The 12,461-nt window shown below is 36.2% G+C and overlaps 1 protein-coding gene across 1 annotated transcript in view; it reads right to left on the bottom strand.

Moving 5' to 3' along the window:
* LOC104537792 (TBC1 domain family member 22A-like) overlaps nt 1-12,456 on the bottom strand; it is a gene marked incomplete at both ends in the record, with an annotated part of 57,610 nt that extends 45,154 nt beyond the window's left edge. The window contains 4 exons of the mRNA XM_010180788.1: nt 6,902-7,081; nt 7,856-8,181; nt 10,371-10,427; nt 12,220-12,456. Coding sequence (XP_010179090.1) covers nt 6,902-7,081; nt 7,856-8,181; nt 10,371-10,427; nt 12,220-12,456 — 800 coding nt within the window. The remainder of the gene's footprint in view (nt 1-6,901; nt 7,082-7,855; nt 8,182-10,370; nt 10,428-12,219) is intronic.
* Between the last annotated feature and the right edge of the window lie 5 nt (nt 12,457-12,461).

The following is a 12,461-nucleotide window of genomic DNA, read 5'->3' as shown; positions in this document are numbered from 1 at the left end:
GGGGTTGGTCAGCAGGGAGAAGAAAAGGCTCTAGGAAGACCCGATTGCAGCCTTTCAGTATTTCTAGGGGGCTTATAAGAAAGACTGAGAGAGATGTTTTACCAGGGACAGTTGTAGACAGTCAACTGTAGTGAAAAGACAAGGGGTAACAGATTTAAACTGAAAGAGGGTAGGCTTAGTTTGGACATAAGGAAGAATTTTTTTAATTTTTTTCTATAATGTAGGTGGTGAGACACTGGAACAGGCCTCCCAGAGAAATTGTGGATACCCCATCTCTGGAAGAGCTCAAGGTCAGGTTGGATTGGGCTTTGAGGAACCTGATCTACTGAGAGACATCAGCTAGATGATCTTTGAAACACAGGTGTTTAATACGTCCCAAAGAATGCCAGAACTGTATAACAACATCATGCGATTCAGTAGTGATCTCTCCTGGGACAAGACAAAGCTTACCTTCAACATGACCCTGTGCCATAACCAGTCTCTGATCACAGCATTCTCCTAACTTCCCATGATTCATTTTTGACCGATAGATTTTAAGACAAGTTTGCCAGCTATATATCCAGCATCAACAGTATAGCAAATAACTACAACAACTTTGTTGTGACTTTTGCAACCTAAGTTTTCTCTCTGAATTTCATTTAGAAAATAAAACTTACTTCATTTATAAAAAAACACCACAGAATTCTATTAATGCACAGGGGCAACCAGCTATTATAATAAATATGAGATTACAGCCTTTCCATTTCCTGTAGTTTCTATAACAACACTTTCTACATTTCCAAAATGTAAATTTAACCAAAAAAAAAATTTCTCTAATATATATGCTAACAACATTATCTGCCTTTCAGTAGGTATAGTCCCAGATTACTAAATTAATTTTAACTGGTATTTTGAATACCAGGAAATAGGGGCATGAAAGGAACTAGGGGGGGAAAACACCCAAAAAAGCACTGAAAACCTGAGATCAAAGAAGGTACAGAAAACTGAGATGAAAAATAGGAAAGAAAGAAAAAGTTCACTAAAAAAAAATATTTAAAAACTGGTCCAATACAAAGCAAACTAGTTAAAAATATCAACACATTCTGTAACGCAATGACTAGTGTGTCAATCAAGTATCTTTATAAAAGAAAAATACAATCCTCCAGAAACAAACTATGCAAAATCCTCTCAAAATTGTTTCAAGAACCTATTATCACCTAGTTAGAAGGAAAAATAACAGATTAATACCTTTCAGTTGAAGTATCCCACTAAAGCAGTAATCAGCACACATACTGATTATTATGTGAAACCACAAGTTATGAGACCAAGCTGTAGAAAATAGGAATACAAAATACTAATCCTGCAAAAAAGCAATTAATATAAGGAATCATTGATGGATAGTTAGCACTGATATCTTTCAGAAGATTTTTAATTAAAAAAAAATGTTCCAAAGCCTACTGGTAGAGCATTGCCTTTTTTTACTAGTCTTGCTCATCAGCTGAACAGGCAAGTATGTTTTGCAGACAACAACCTAACTAGAACAGAACAGGAATCAGAGAGGACACCTTTCAGTGACAATATTTTGAAAAGCTAGATATGACTAATGGCACGTCACATGAGGCAGTGGCAGGACACATGTTCGCTACATATATCAATGAAGGAGAAGCAGCAGCACTAATGTCATCAACTACAGATAATTCAAATCTGCAAGGGTGCAATAAAATTCTAAATGACATGGACAGACTAGGAGCACAGAGATAAATTGCTACGCAGTTCAGTACAGCTAAATTAATGAGGCTAGAAACAAAATTAATCAAATTAATTCCAATTAATGCATATAATAAAGTTATTGAAACTTTTCAATAACGTCAGTTTGACAAACGTTTTTACAGGATGTAACAGACTGCTGTTACAGACTGCTACATTTATGAACCATAAAAAATTTTTTTCTGTGTTTAATCAGGTTTATTATACATCTAGAGTGTATAAACAACTGTAAGCAAAAATAGGAAAGTCCTACATTTCAAATTGCTACAACAAGACAGATGATCTCTGTGATGGGAAAAAAAAAAGACACATCTAGTAAGTTTTCCTTCTAAATTTCATTTCTAGAAAACCACTCTAGAATTCTTTTATTATACTACACAGAGGCAACCAGCTACTGTTATGAGATAATCTGAAATTACACCATTTGTAATTCCTGTAAAAACAGAATTAATTTTTGCCGTCAGATTAATCAAAGGTTCAGCTATTCTTCACACGTTCTGTAAGACGCAACAACATTACCTACTACTTCTATAGCAAAGGACTGGCCAAGAGACAGCACCCCACTCAGCAGCTTGTGGTGGTCTCTGCAAAGCTTTTCCTTTTTAGGGATTTTGTTAGAATGAGTAAGAGAAATAGATTATTTTTTTTTTTAAATTGCAATGAAACATTTTGAAGGTGAATATAGAATACAGCCATATGAGTAAATTTAAGATAGAAATGCTTTACCATTTTCATGGGTGTTTTTACAGGGCCTTCTATTATTTTTACCAAGGTAGTATGCTAAAACATCAATACGTGATTTTGTTCAACATGGAATATATTGTGATTAAACAGAAAGAAAAGTCACTTTGACACACAGAGCAACTTTACATCTTAAGAAATTATTTGTTTCGACATTGAAAAGTTTGATATACATCTGCTATGTTGCATAACAGTAGCACTACAATGTTATGAGTTTATTAAATCAAGAGAACACGGTACACCAAGCTTACTGTTGGTTATTGTTCGATTTAAATAAATATGTTTCTGACAATCAACTATATACTCATTAGGTATATTTGTGTATAAAAAAGCAGAATATTAGTTGATTTGAAGATAAAGAGGGAGTTAAGGAAGTATTTTAATAAACTATTCTTCAAATTGATATTACGAAACCCATCATACATCTGCTATCCTGAGGTTACAAGTATGAGATAACTTGTTTGTTGTTTTAAGTAAGTAATTTTATCGACATAGTCTACTTACTGTGTTTGCACAGTAGAATTAAATTTAAATTGGAAACTGGATAGACATAGCAGTACTGTCTCTCTTAAATACATAAACAGTGGCCTGCTGAAGAAAATTAATTTCTTCCCAGAGACACCCTCCCTATGCCACTTTGTTAAGTCCTGTGTCCCTGCCTCCTCTTAAAGCAACCAAGTGATTTCAAAAGATTCTGCAAGCACAGAGCCCATCTTCATTCCATAACGTAAGGTGCATGACAAGGCCTGAAATGAAGTATATCTACATCAAATAGACTGCAAGGCAAGCATAAACACAGGCTGATTGCACAAAAGATCCGGCGTAAATTGTTCTTTCTGAATAACGCGGCGTGTGGTACCAGGGCCGCATACAGACAGGTCCTACAGCCTGTTCTGCAGTTGTCCACTAAAAACAGCTGTGCTGCTACCTCCAGCTCCATCCTGCTTCCTGAATCAGCACCCATTATACCTCCACATGATCTAATCAACAGGAGTCAGTCCTCAAGTCCCTCTGCAACCAAAACCGCTTCTTACAACAGGCTCCTTCTACCAGCCCACATTTCTTGCCATAACACGGTTCAGCTTGTTCAGCAGCTTTCATTCTGTAATTTTGACTTCATAAGATTATCTCCCTGTTTTTTGCATTATATCACTACTTGAAGGTATATTGTCAGGCCTCTTGAATACCTCTTTCCTGCAGCACAAACCATGTACCTAGAAGTATCATTTCTATAGGAACTGGGCTTTTTTCATATAGCTAACTACTCTTGCCATCCAGTTCACATTATACTTTCCCCGTTAGTATTAGAGGTAATAACAGCATAGCAATAGTCAAGTAAAAAGTGCTAAATGGAAATAAGGCATATTATTTGCATCTGTTTATCATGCAAACAACAAAAATGTCTGTGGGACAGAGAAGTAAAGCGAGTTAGGAGGGCTTAAGGGAAGAGATAAAACAACTACAAGGGCAATTATAAATTACATTATATTCTGAAGATTCTGGGCTGGTATTCTTTTCTTCCTTTCCTAGTTCATGCTCGCAGACTGTGCCTCCCTCTAATAAATATTTGTGTATGGAAGCATCTGCTGGATAAAATTGTACACAGACACTTGGAGAATGGCTCTGTCATTATATATTTATGTAATATTTACCAGTGCATTCATATCCCAATTGCAGTCTTTATCTGGTACATTATTTTGCTCAGTGTATAATTTGATAGGGTTTACAGAACCTACCTATTTCCACAGCTTCACAATATCCAACCTATGGGTCAAAACCAACTCCAAAATCTATTAGTGGACTTCAATGGCCAAAATAATCCTCACTTCCAAGTTTATATGCCTAATCCATATTTTTGAGAGTGTTTTTTTCAGAAGAAAACTCTTTCTGAACCTCTAGTTGACATAGAATTCTAACACTGCATTTTATACTCTTTATAAATAATCATCATCTTTTTTAGGATAATGATTATTCAAGTGTGACTGAAAAGATTTAAAGGTCATTTGTATTACCTTGTGTTCTTAGTCTATGTTGATTTCTCACATTATGATAAAAACCTTGAGTTGAAAATGTGCATGACATTGTCTCAGTTCTACAGATAACTTAGTTTTATGTTGCTTTGAAATGACTTGCCGCATAATCTCTTTCAACAATATGCAAAACTATGTCAACAAAACAAAGTCAGCAGAAATACTTGACTTCTGCTACTACTACTTCCAAGCAACACCAACACCACTACACGCAGAAATGAACAGAAATATTTGCTAAAATGTCTCCAAGACAACTACTCACCAACTCATCATGACAAACAAAACCCAACTATCTGCAGATCTAACACAAAACAAAGACCCACGCGTACCACAATATCACACATAGACAAAGAGAATGAACCAACTGCAAAAGAACAGCTACCTGTCCCTTCACTACTTATTACAAATCTTAGCTTGGAACTTCTTACCTAGTTCTACCTTAGTCCATTTTCAGCATTACTCTGGAAAAATAAAAATAAAAATAAAAATACCCAAAAAACCCAAACCACCAAAATAAACCCACCCAAAACCAAACAAACCACCACACACAACCCACAACAGTTTCCCAAGCTACTCCTGTCACTATAAATCAATGATCCTTTTTAAACACAGTAACATAGAGCTAAACCAAACATCTCCCAAAAATGCATACACACAAGCATATACCAGATTCTGATGAACTGTACATATGGTCATATGCATATACATGTTTGCATATTTAGAAGAGATGCATACACACACTTACCCTAACACATACATATAACGTAGTCCGAACGTTACCATCTCATATGATCTACTACTAATAGCTTCATGACCATCAAGAGTTTGTGTGTTGTCAATAAAGAGTTCATTACGTTCACTAAGAAAAATCACGTATTATTTATAGATTTATTAGGAAGTGCTACTGGATATATCCCGATACAAAAGCCAAAATATTTGTACCAATAAAATCAAAACTGGACTTAAAATTCTCATTCTCACAACTTCAGATTCTGTACTCCTTCCAGTTTGTAGAGCAAGAGAAAGAACAAGCTTCTTATAAACAAACATAGAAAAGGCATTATCTAGTGATACATACAACAAACAATACTGCGAGATTATTAGATAGTTTTCACATTTTCATAATATCAAGAGAAAAATAGTCAAATTTCATATTCTTATGTATACTTCTGGGTAAGATTTAGAAAGTTCAATATGGAAAAAACAAACCCAATTTGTTTAAATAACTTTGACTACACTCTCACTGTAAGAGGAAATTTCTTTCACTGAAAAATTTTACGTTAATCCCTAATTTTGATTTACTGGGAAAGTATTCCTATCTAATTAGACAGCAAAAGTGAAATGGATAGGTTTAAATTAAATTTTGTTTTTCCAAAAAATATTTATTCACAGTTGCATTTTATAAGAATATCCTACAACTCCCTGAAGTGTTAGGTCTCATCTAGTTAGTATTGTTTCCATTGTTCTATTTTGCTAGCACCAATCTCACAATAAAAGGCACAGCACAAAAAGAAAGAGGAAAAAAAGAGACACAACTTGGACTACATTATATTTAAGAAGTTTCATGACAACCACAGGGCAGGAAAGCTTCAATACAAGAACTGCAAACAAGCAGTTTCTACTTCCTTCCATAAGAGTTTCCTGTAGATATCTTCCATAATGGTCTAACTCAAAGTTGTTTTCTATATTAACATTTTGACATAAACTCCAACTTCGAAGTGACCAGTTAAGTTCTCCAAATGCACCACACTATTTCTACTTACTCCAGATTTTCACTTGAGACACAAAGCCATTTGATTCTGTGATACCCTCTCAGCACTTGTATTTACTATTCAGCAGTTAAAATCCAGTGCACAAAGGAAACAGTCAAGTTATCTGACAATACATTTGTTTTCTCATTAACATGTTGTCAGCATTCACAGATGAGACACAGAACTACTATATCAGTCTCTGATCATGACGAACACTCACTGAGTACAAAAGCAGTAATGCTTCCATGCCTCAGTTTTTCACATTTGTATTTCAAAGCATGAGAATCATTCTTATACTGCATGCTGTTCCACTATGACATATTAACAGAAAACATAGCTAATTATACTTTGCTTTTTCTCCAAAGATTAGTCCAGTAGGAAGAAACAATGTGAGAAAGAAAAGAACAAGAAACCATCTAACACCCTACGTACTATCAAATGTATGCAAATTGCATACTACAAGCACGAACACAAACGCATTCCATTATACTCTGCCTTTCTTTTGCAAGATTAATTCTAAATGTTGAAAGGATTAGATCCTAACCAAACCATCAGGCCAAACATCAAACAGAAAAATTTTATAAATAAAGAATAATTCAGATTAACTTCATAGCTCGTACAGGAAGTACTCACCAAGGTCTGTATTGGGGCCAGCAAGTAGCTGCATAAATTTGTCTAATCGGGATGCTTCTCTTTCAGTTAATGCAGGAGTAACTGAGGTACTGTAGTCTGCCATCCCACTCACCAAGGGAGGTGTGGAAGTTTGTGGAAGGGACTGCGATCTCTGCATGGAAGAATTTTCACTAGCGTTATCTGAAGGGAAAAAGAAGCATAACAGTCAGCCTCAGCGAGTGAGAAGGCTACCAATAACTTGAATTTAATTTGTAAATTTAAAATTGAATTATGTTCTGAAGAAATGTAAGCTCAAGTAAAAAAAAACAAGTTTGTACTTCAAATTACTTGGATTTAGCAGGAGGAGTATTCCTCTTCCAAGCAGCACTCCACAATTTAGAAAAATCAATTAGAGATCATACTAACAGAAAGGTTACTTGATCTCCAAAACCTCTGTGCTACTGAAGGGTGTTTCTATTCCCATCACCATTCTTAAAAAAAAGCCCAGGTAGGAAATCATTGCAATTGATTACTTTAAAGTTTATACATAAAACACAGACCAGATCCCATGGTGATGGGACTTGCCAGTTCACATGTGTGGTTTTCTCCAGTTTTTCTATATACTTTATACAGATAGCATTTTAGTATCAATTTCTCCACAACAGTAAGAATATTATTAATTACATACACCTTGGTGCAGTTAACCATTAAAATACATTCACAAGTACAGCTTTCTTCCAAAACTAAGGATGTATTAAGGCTGAAAACAAATGTTTAACTGTTCTTCCCTCACTCACGTCTTTCTCACACACATGCTTTACAGTTTAGTATGGCACGCAGTATCTCCCTTAAATTAATATTGATTAATAATAATATCCCATGACATTAAGAAAATGTTAGGAAGGGGTTGACGTCTTAAAGGGTAAATATTATATCTCTCCTCACTTTTAATGTCACCTTTATTTTTTAACGTACCTGATGAACTCGATGTATGTCCTTCACTGACTGATTTAACAAGCCTATTATCACCACATGCAATTGAAGTTAGCTCTGCAGGTTCTACTTGTTTTTCTTCCTGAAATTTATGCTGTTCCTGTAACTTGCTATGATTCTGAATGACTTTGTGAGCCGTTTCCATGACCACTTCTGTATTTAGGTTTTCAGCAGCTATTGCTAAGAGTTCATCATCATCATCACCCAGATCCCAAGCATCACTTGTGTTACTTTCAAATTCTTGGAAGGTGCTGACTTTCTTTAATTTCACTGGAGTTGTAGGTGGCTTTGAACCTGGTTTTATCAAGCTGTTAAAAAAAAATAAACAATATTTAGACAACCAGTAATGGAGCAAGCAAAACACTATGGATAGATCAAAAAAAACCCAAAAGTCCATGCTTGACATTATATAGGTATCAGATATTTATCTTCTTCCATTGTAACATACAGCTGAATATGTCTGAGAACAAGGGCAGGTAAAAGCTGACTCTTCCTGGCTTTGAACAGAAACTGAGCAAATCTTTCCATTCCTTGCATTAAAAAAAAAAGAAGAAGAAACCAATGCTAAAGTAAAATAAAATGAATACTACTGCAGTAGTTTGTAAGATAGACAGGATACATTGCAGTTCTCTTGCTTCATTAAATTCTGTAGAGATTTCAGGCCTTTCAGTGCAATTGCTGTATAACCACATAGGAGCAGTAATCAAGTCATCAGGTCTACTCCTAACTCATCATAAGCAATTATGCAACACAATCACCATCATAAACAAATCAAGTCTCACCTTCAAACTCATTAGATCTATGATTCTTCCCCATTCAGGCACTGCAGCACAAGTTTGCTTCAGAACTTTGCTCTTCTTATAGCCAAGATATTTCTTTATTTACTAGTTTAAGTGTACCCCTATCAGCTCCTAACCTTTTGTGCCTCTGTCCACACACAGTACAAGAGAGAAGAACCAAGTATCCATCCCTTGCTTGGCACTTGTTCTCACTTACAGTAATGCAGAGCAATAACATCTCCCTTCAGATTTCAGCTAAATAAGGCATTAAGTTCAGACAGTTTCTCACTCTGCTCTCAAAAAAGAAAAAGTTAACAGCAGTAACTTAATTGCCCTTTCTGACCATCCCTGGTATTCTGGCTTTCTACGCGTGCTTGTTTAACTTCTTTTGTGTTAAGACAGGGCAGCCAGATCTGGAAATCAGAAAAGGTTCTCACACCAGTCTTCATAAAATGTCATTATATTGAATCTCTTTCCTAACAGGTGTTACAACTCTAAAACTTACAACCAACTTGTCACCATAGTCTAAAACAGCAAGGTCTTTCACCTCTTCTGCCATCACTTCAAACAACAAGCTTCTAGTTTTTGTTACTGGGGCTCTCTTTATAACTCTACATTTTGAACCAATTCATCCTATTCTGTTTCCTTCAGTCCTCAAGGTCACACATTTCAACCGTCTTCAACTCTACCATCTGAAAATTAACTTGCACGTGTTTACTTCTTGTGCCATTTCAAACCTGCCTTTGAAGAAATCCACCAGAAGTATGACCTCCTTCCAAGCCAAGACTTTTCCTTCTAACGTTATTTTTCATCCCTACTACTTTGGGCCATTCATTTCATTGGTCATAAAAATTTTCCCAAAATTCTAACATACACCAATGTTTTAACAGCAATACTGGTTTCAGAGCAGCTGTGAAATCTACCAACAAACCAGAAACAACTTTGTCCTTGGCAAAGCTTAAAACAAACTGTTTCTAAAAAAAAAAAAAAAAAAAAAAAAAAATTTTTTAAAAAAAAAAAAAAAAAAAAAAAGACAATAAAGCAAAATATAAAAAGCAGACGCTGTCAGAATGCAGCATTTTGCTAAACACCTCAGTCATACAGAGATGAGAATCATTCATTTGCACCAGTTGTGGGCTATCAGAATGACACTTCTTTGGCTATTAACGATGTTTAACATTATATTGCCACTTTCACATACATTGTTTCCTGATACCAAATAACCATGGTCTAAGGCAATAAACTCTCATATCACTGCAAAATCTATTCTACCATCTTCTTCTCACTCACAAGCAAAATACTCACCTTTGCCTCAAAATTATCTACACCACAACCCGACTCTTTTCTTTTATAGACAGACAAACAGAGGCAGCCCATCAACAGAAAGATGCATGCACAAAATTCACTTACACCTGAGCTGTAAGCTTCATCTACTAATTTCAGATCAGTATTTACCATACAATTTCCAATTTATAAGGCACTGCAAACAGATAATAAAAGTTGGCAATCTGTGTTAGTTAAGAACTGAATAGCTGATTTATTGCTCCCGATATGGTAAGCACCAGGAAATTGAACAGAAGAAGTTAGAACAGAGAAGTCAAGATTATGACAAAAACTGAAAAAGGAAGACAAGCTTTATAGCCAACAAGGAGAAAAAAATGAGAGTAGGCAGAGGAGATCCAAATTACCTGGAATATTTAAATATGAAGTTAACTTACGTTCCATGCAATAATGGATCGAAAGGCGGATGCTGAGCTCCATATACGTGTTGAATACTAAAGGAAAAGAAAGAGACTTATCACAAAAATAATAAAACATTTGGGGGGTTTCTGTGTATTGAAATAAATAGTCAATAACAAACAGAACTGTTCCAACGGTTTTCCATTTCAAAAAAATCCCACAAACCACTAAAAATAATGAGACTGAAATTGAAGTGTATACTAAGAAGCAGCTTAATCAAAATCATAGATCTGCTATAGAGGAGCCGTTTTTTAGGCCAAAGCTAACTTTGGATGACTTATTTTTCTGACCAGGAATTAAAACAAGGAAAAAACTCCACAGTAAGAATCTACCCTGCTTTTAAATTATCTCCTTTCTGATTTATCATTTCTTCATTTACCTCTTGAAAAAAAAAATTCTCAAGGAAACATCCACAAAGCCTGAATCTTCCAGGCACCTTTGCCACCCAAAATCCAACCAGTCAACTCTTAACCATTACTAAAGCACTGAACTGATAAATTTAAACAAGAATGCAAAGGATGATAGAGAATAAAAGTCATGGAAATAGTAAAAACAGATGCTTTGAAATACATAAGCTTCCAAAGACAGATTTATTCACTATAATCTCTAACATAACAATACAGCATGTCACTGTGTCGCTAATAAAACTCTAATAATACAGAGGCAGCATTAACAGTAGTGAAATCAGCCCTGAAGAATCTATTGATTTTATGTGATTCCACACAAATCAAGAAGTCAGTCCACCATCACGACCGTATGCCATACACTCCACCGTCACATCTCTGTGCTCTCCTGCTCCACATTCATGAGGATCAGATGTCACTTCAGCATACTGACAGAAATCTGCCTTTTCCTTCAGACATTCTGTAAATGATTACAATGGGAACCCATCAAAATATACAGCAACAACAATCCTCTCCACACTATCAAAAATAAAATAAAAAATCAAAAGCACATTCTCCACACTGTCCTTGTTTTCTCACATGCCTGCAGCTGCCTGCAAATTAATTAACTGTAACTACTTATACACCCCGTGTAACAAGGAAGGTCAAAATGTTTTACCCTCAACGGACCTAGCAAAGTTACAAAATAAGAAGTTCAGAGAAGCAAGAACACTTGGACTCAAAAGAGTTAGTTTACAACTAGAGAAACAAAACCACTACCAGTTAGTGCTTATGGGTAACCAAGAACAGAAGCAGTTAAATGATGAGCAGGATTGTTTTGCTGAATTCAGGTAAATGGTATAAAGCACAGAGTTACTGTTCTCTAAGATCTAAAAATACACATCATTCTTACAAAAAGAACATAAGAAACTGAATTACTCTACTGTAAAAACAGTTTAGAGATGGGAGCAGTGAATGTTATTGTTAAGTAACCACCCAAAAACATTCCCGGACTGACATAACAGTCAAAAGAGTTAATGAGACTTTGGGGATGTATTCCCTGGAAAATTTTGAGTGAGAGAATGTGTTTGTAGCTCTTTGCAACATTACAACAACTGGGTCTGCTGTTCACACTTCAGGAAAAAAGTTGAGAAATTGATGATATTTTGAAATGTCAAGCAGAAAACAGAATACGATTCCATCACTATAAAGTGTAGCTTCCTGCATAGTATTTCAAAATATCGCAACTCACATCACTGCTAAGACCTACAAGTATATTCCCCTCTTCAAAGTTTTCCAGGGAATACATCCCCAAAATCACGTGAACTCTTTTGACCACGGCATCAGGCTCGGAAAGCACGTTCAGGTAATTACTTCACAACTTTTCTGGTACAAGTTATAACTAAGGGCTTACTGAGGCCACCAGCGATCTTCGATCAGCTACCTGGAGACGCCTGACACTGAAACGCTCCGGGCGCTGAGCTGACAGGAGAGAGCCGAGGGAGGGGCGGAGAGGCCCGCACCAGCCTCCCAGCTGCGAGCAGTGACGGATCGGACGCGCTCGCTGCGGAGGGCACGGAACCGGCCGGGATCCCCTGAACCCCTGCGGCTGGGGAGGCAGCGAAGCGGAACCGGCCCGAAGGCAGCAGTACTGGGCAGAACTGTTCCCTGCACCACCGGGCTGGA

This window comes from Mesitornis unicolor, unplaced genomic scaffold (genome assembly GCF_000695765.1).
Source record: "Mesitornis unicolor isolate BGI_N332 unplaced genomic scaffold, ASM69576v1 scaffold3, whole genome shotgun sequence".
In the NCBI taxonomy this organism is placed as follows: domain Eukaryota; kingdom Metazoa; phylum Chordata; class Aves; order Mesitornithiformes; family Mesitornithidae; genus Mesitornis; species Mesitornis unicolor.
This window is presented reverse-complemented; position numbering and strand designations above follow the sequence as displayed.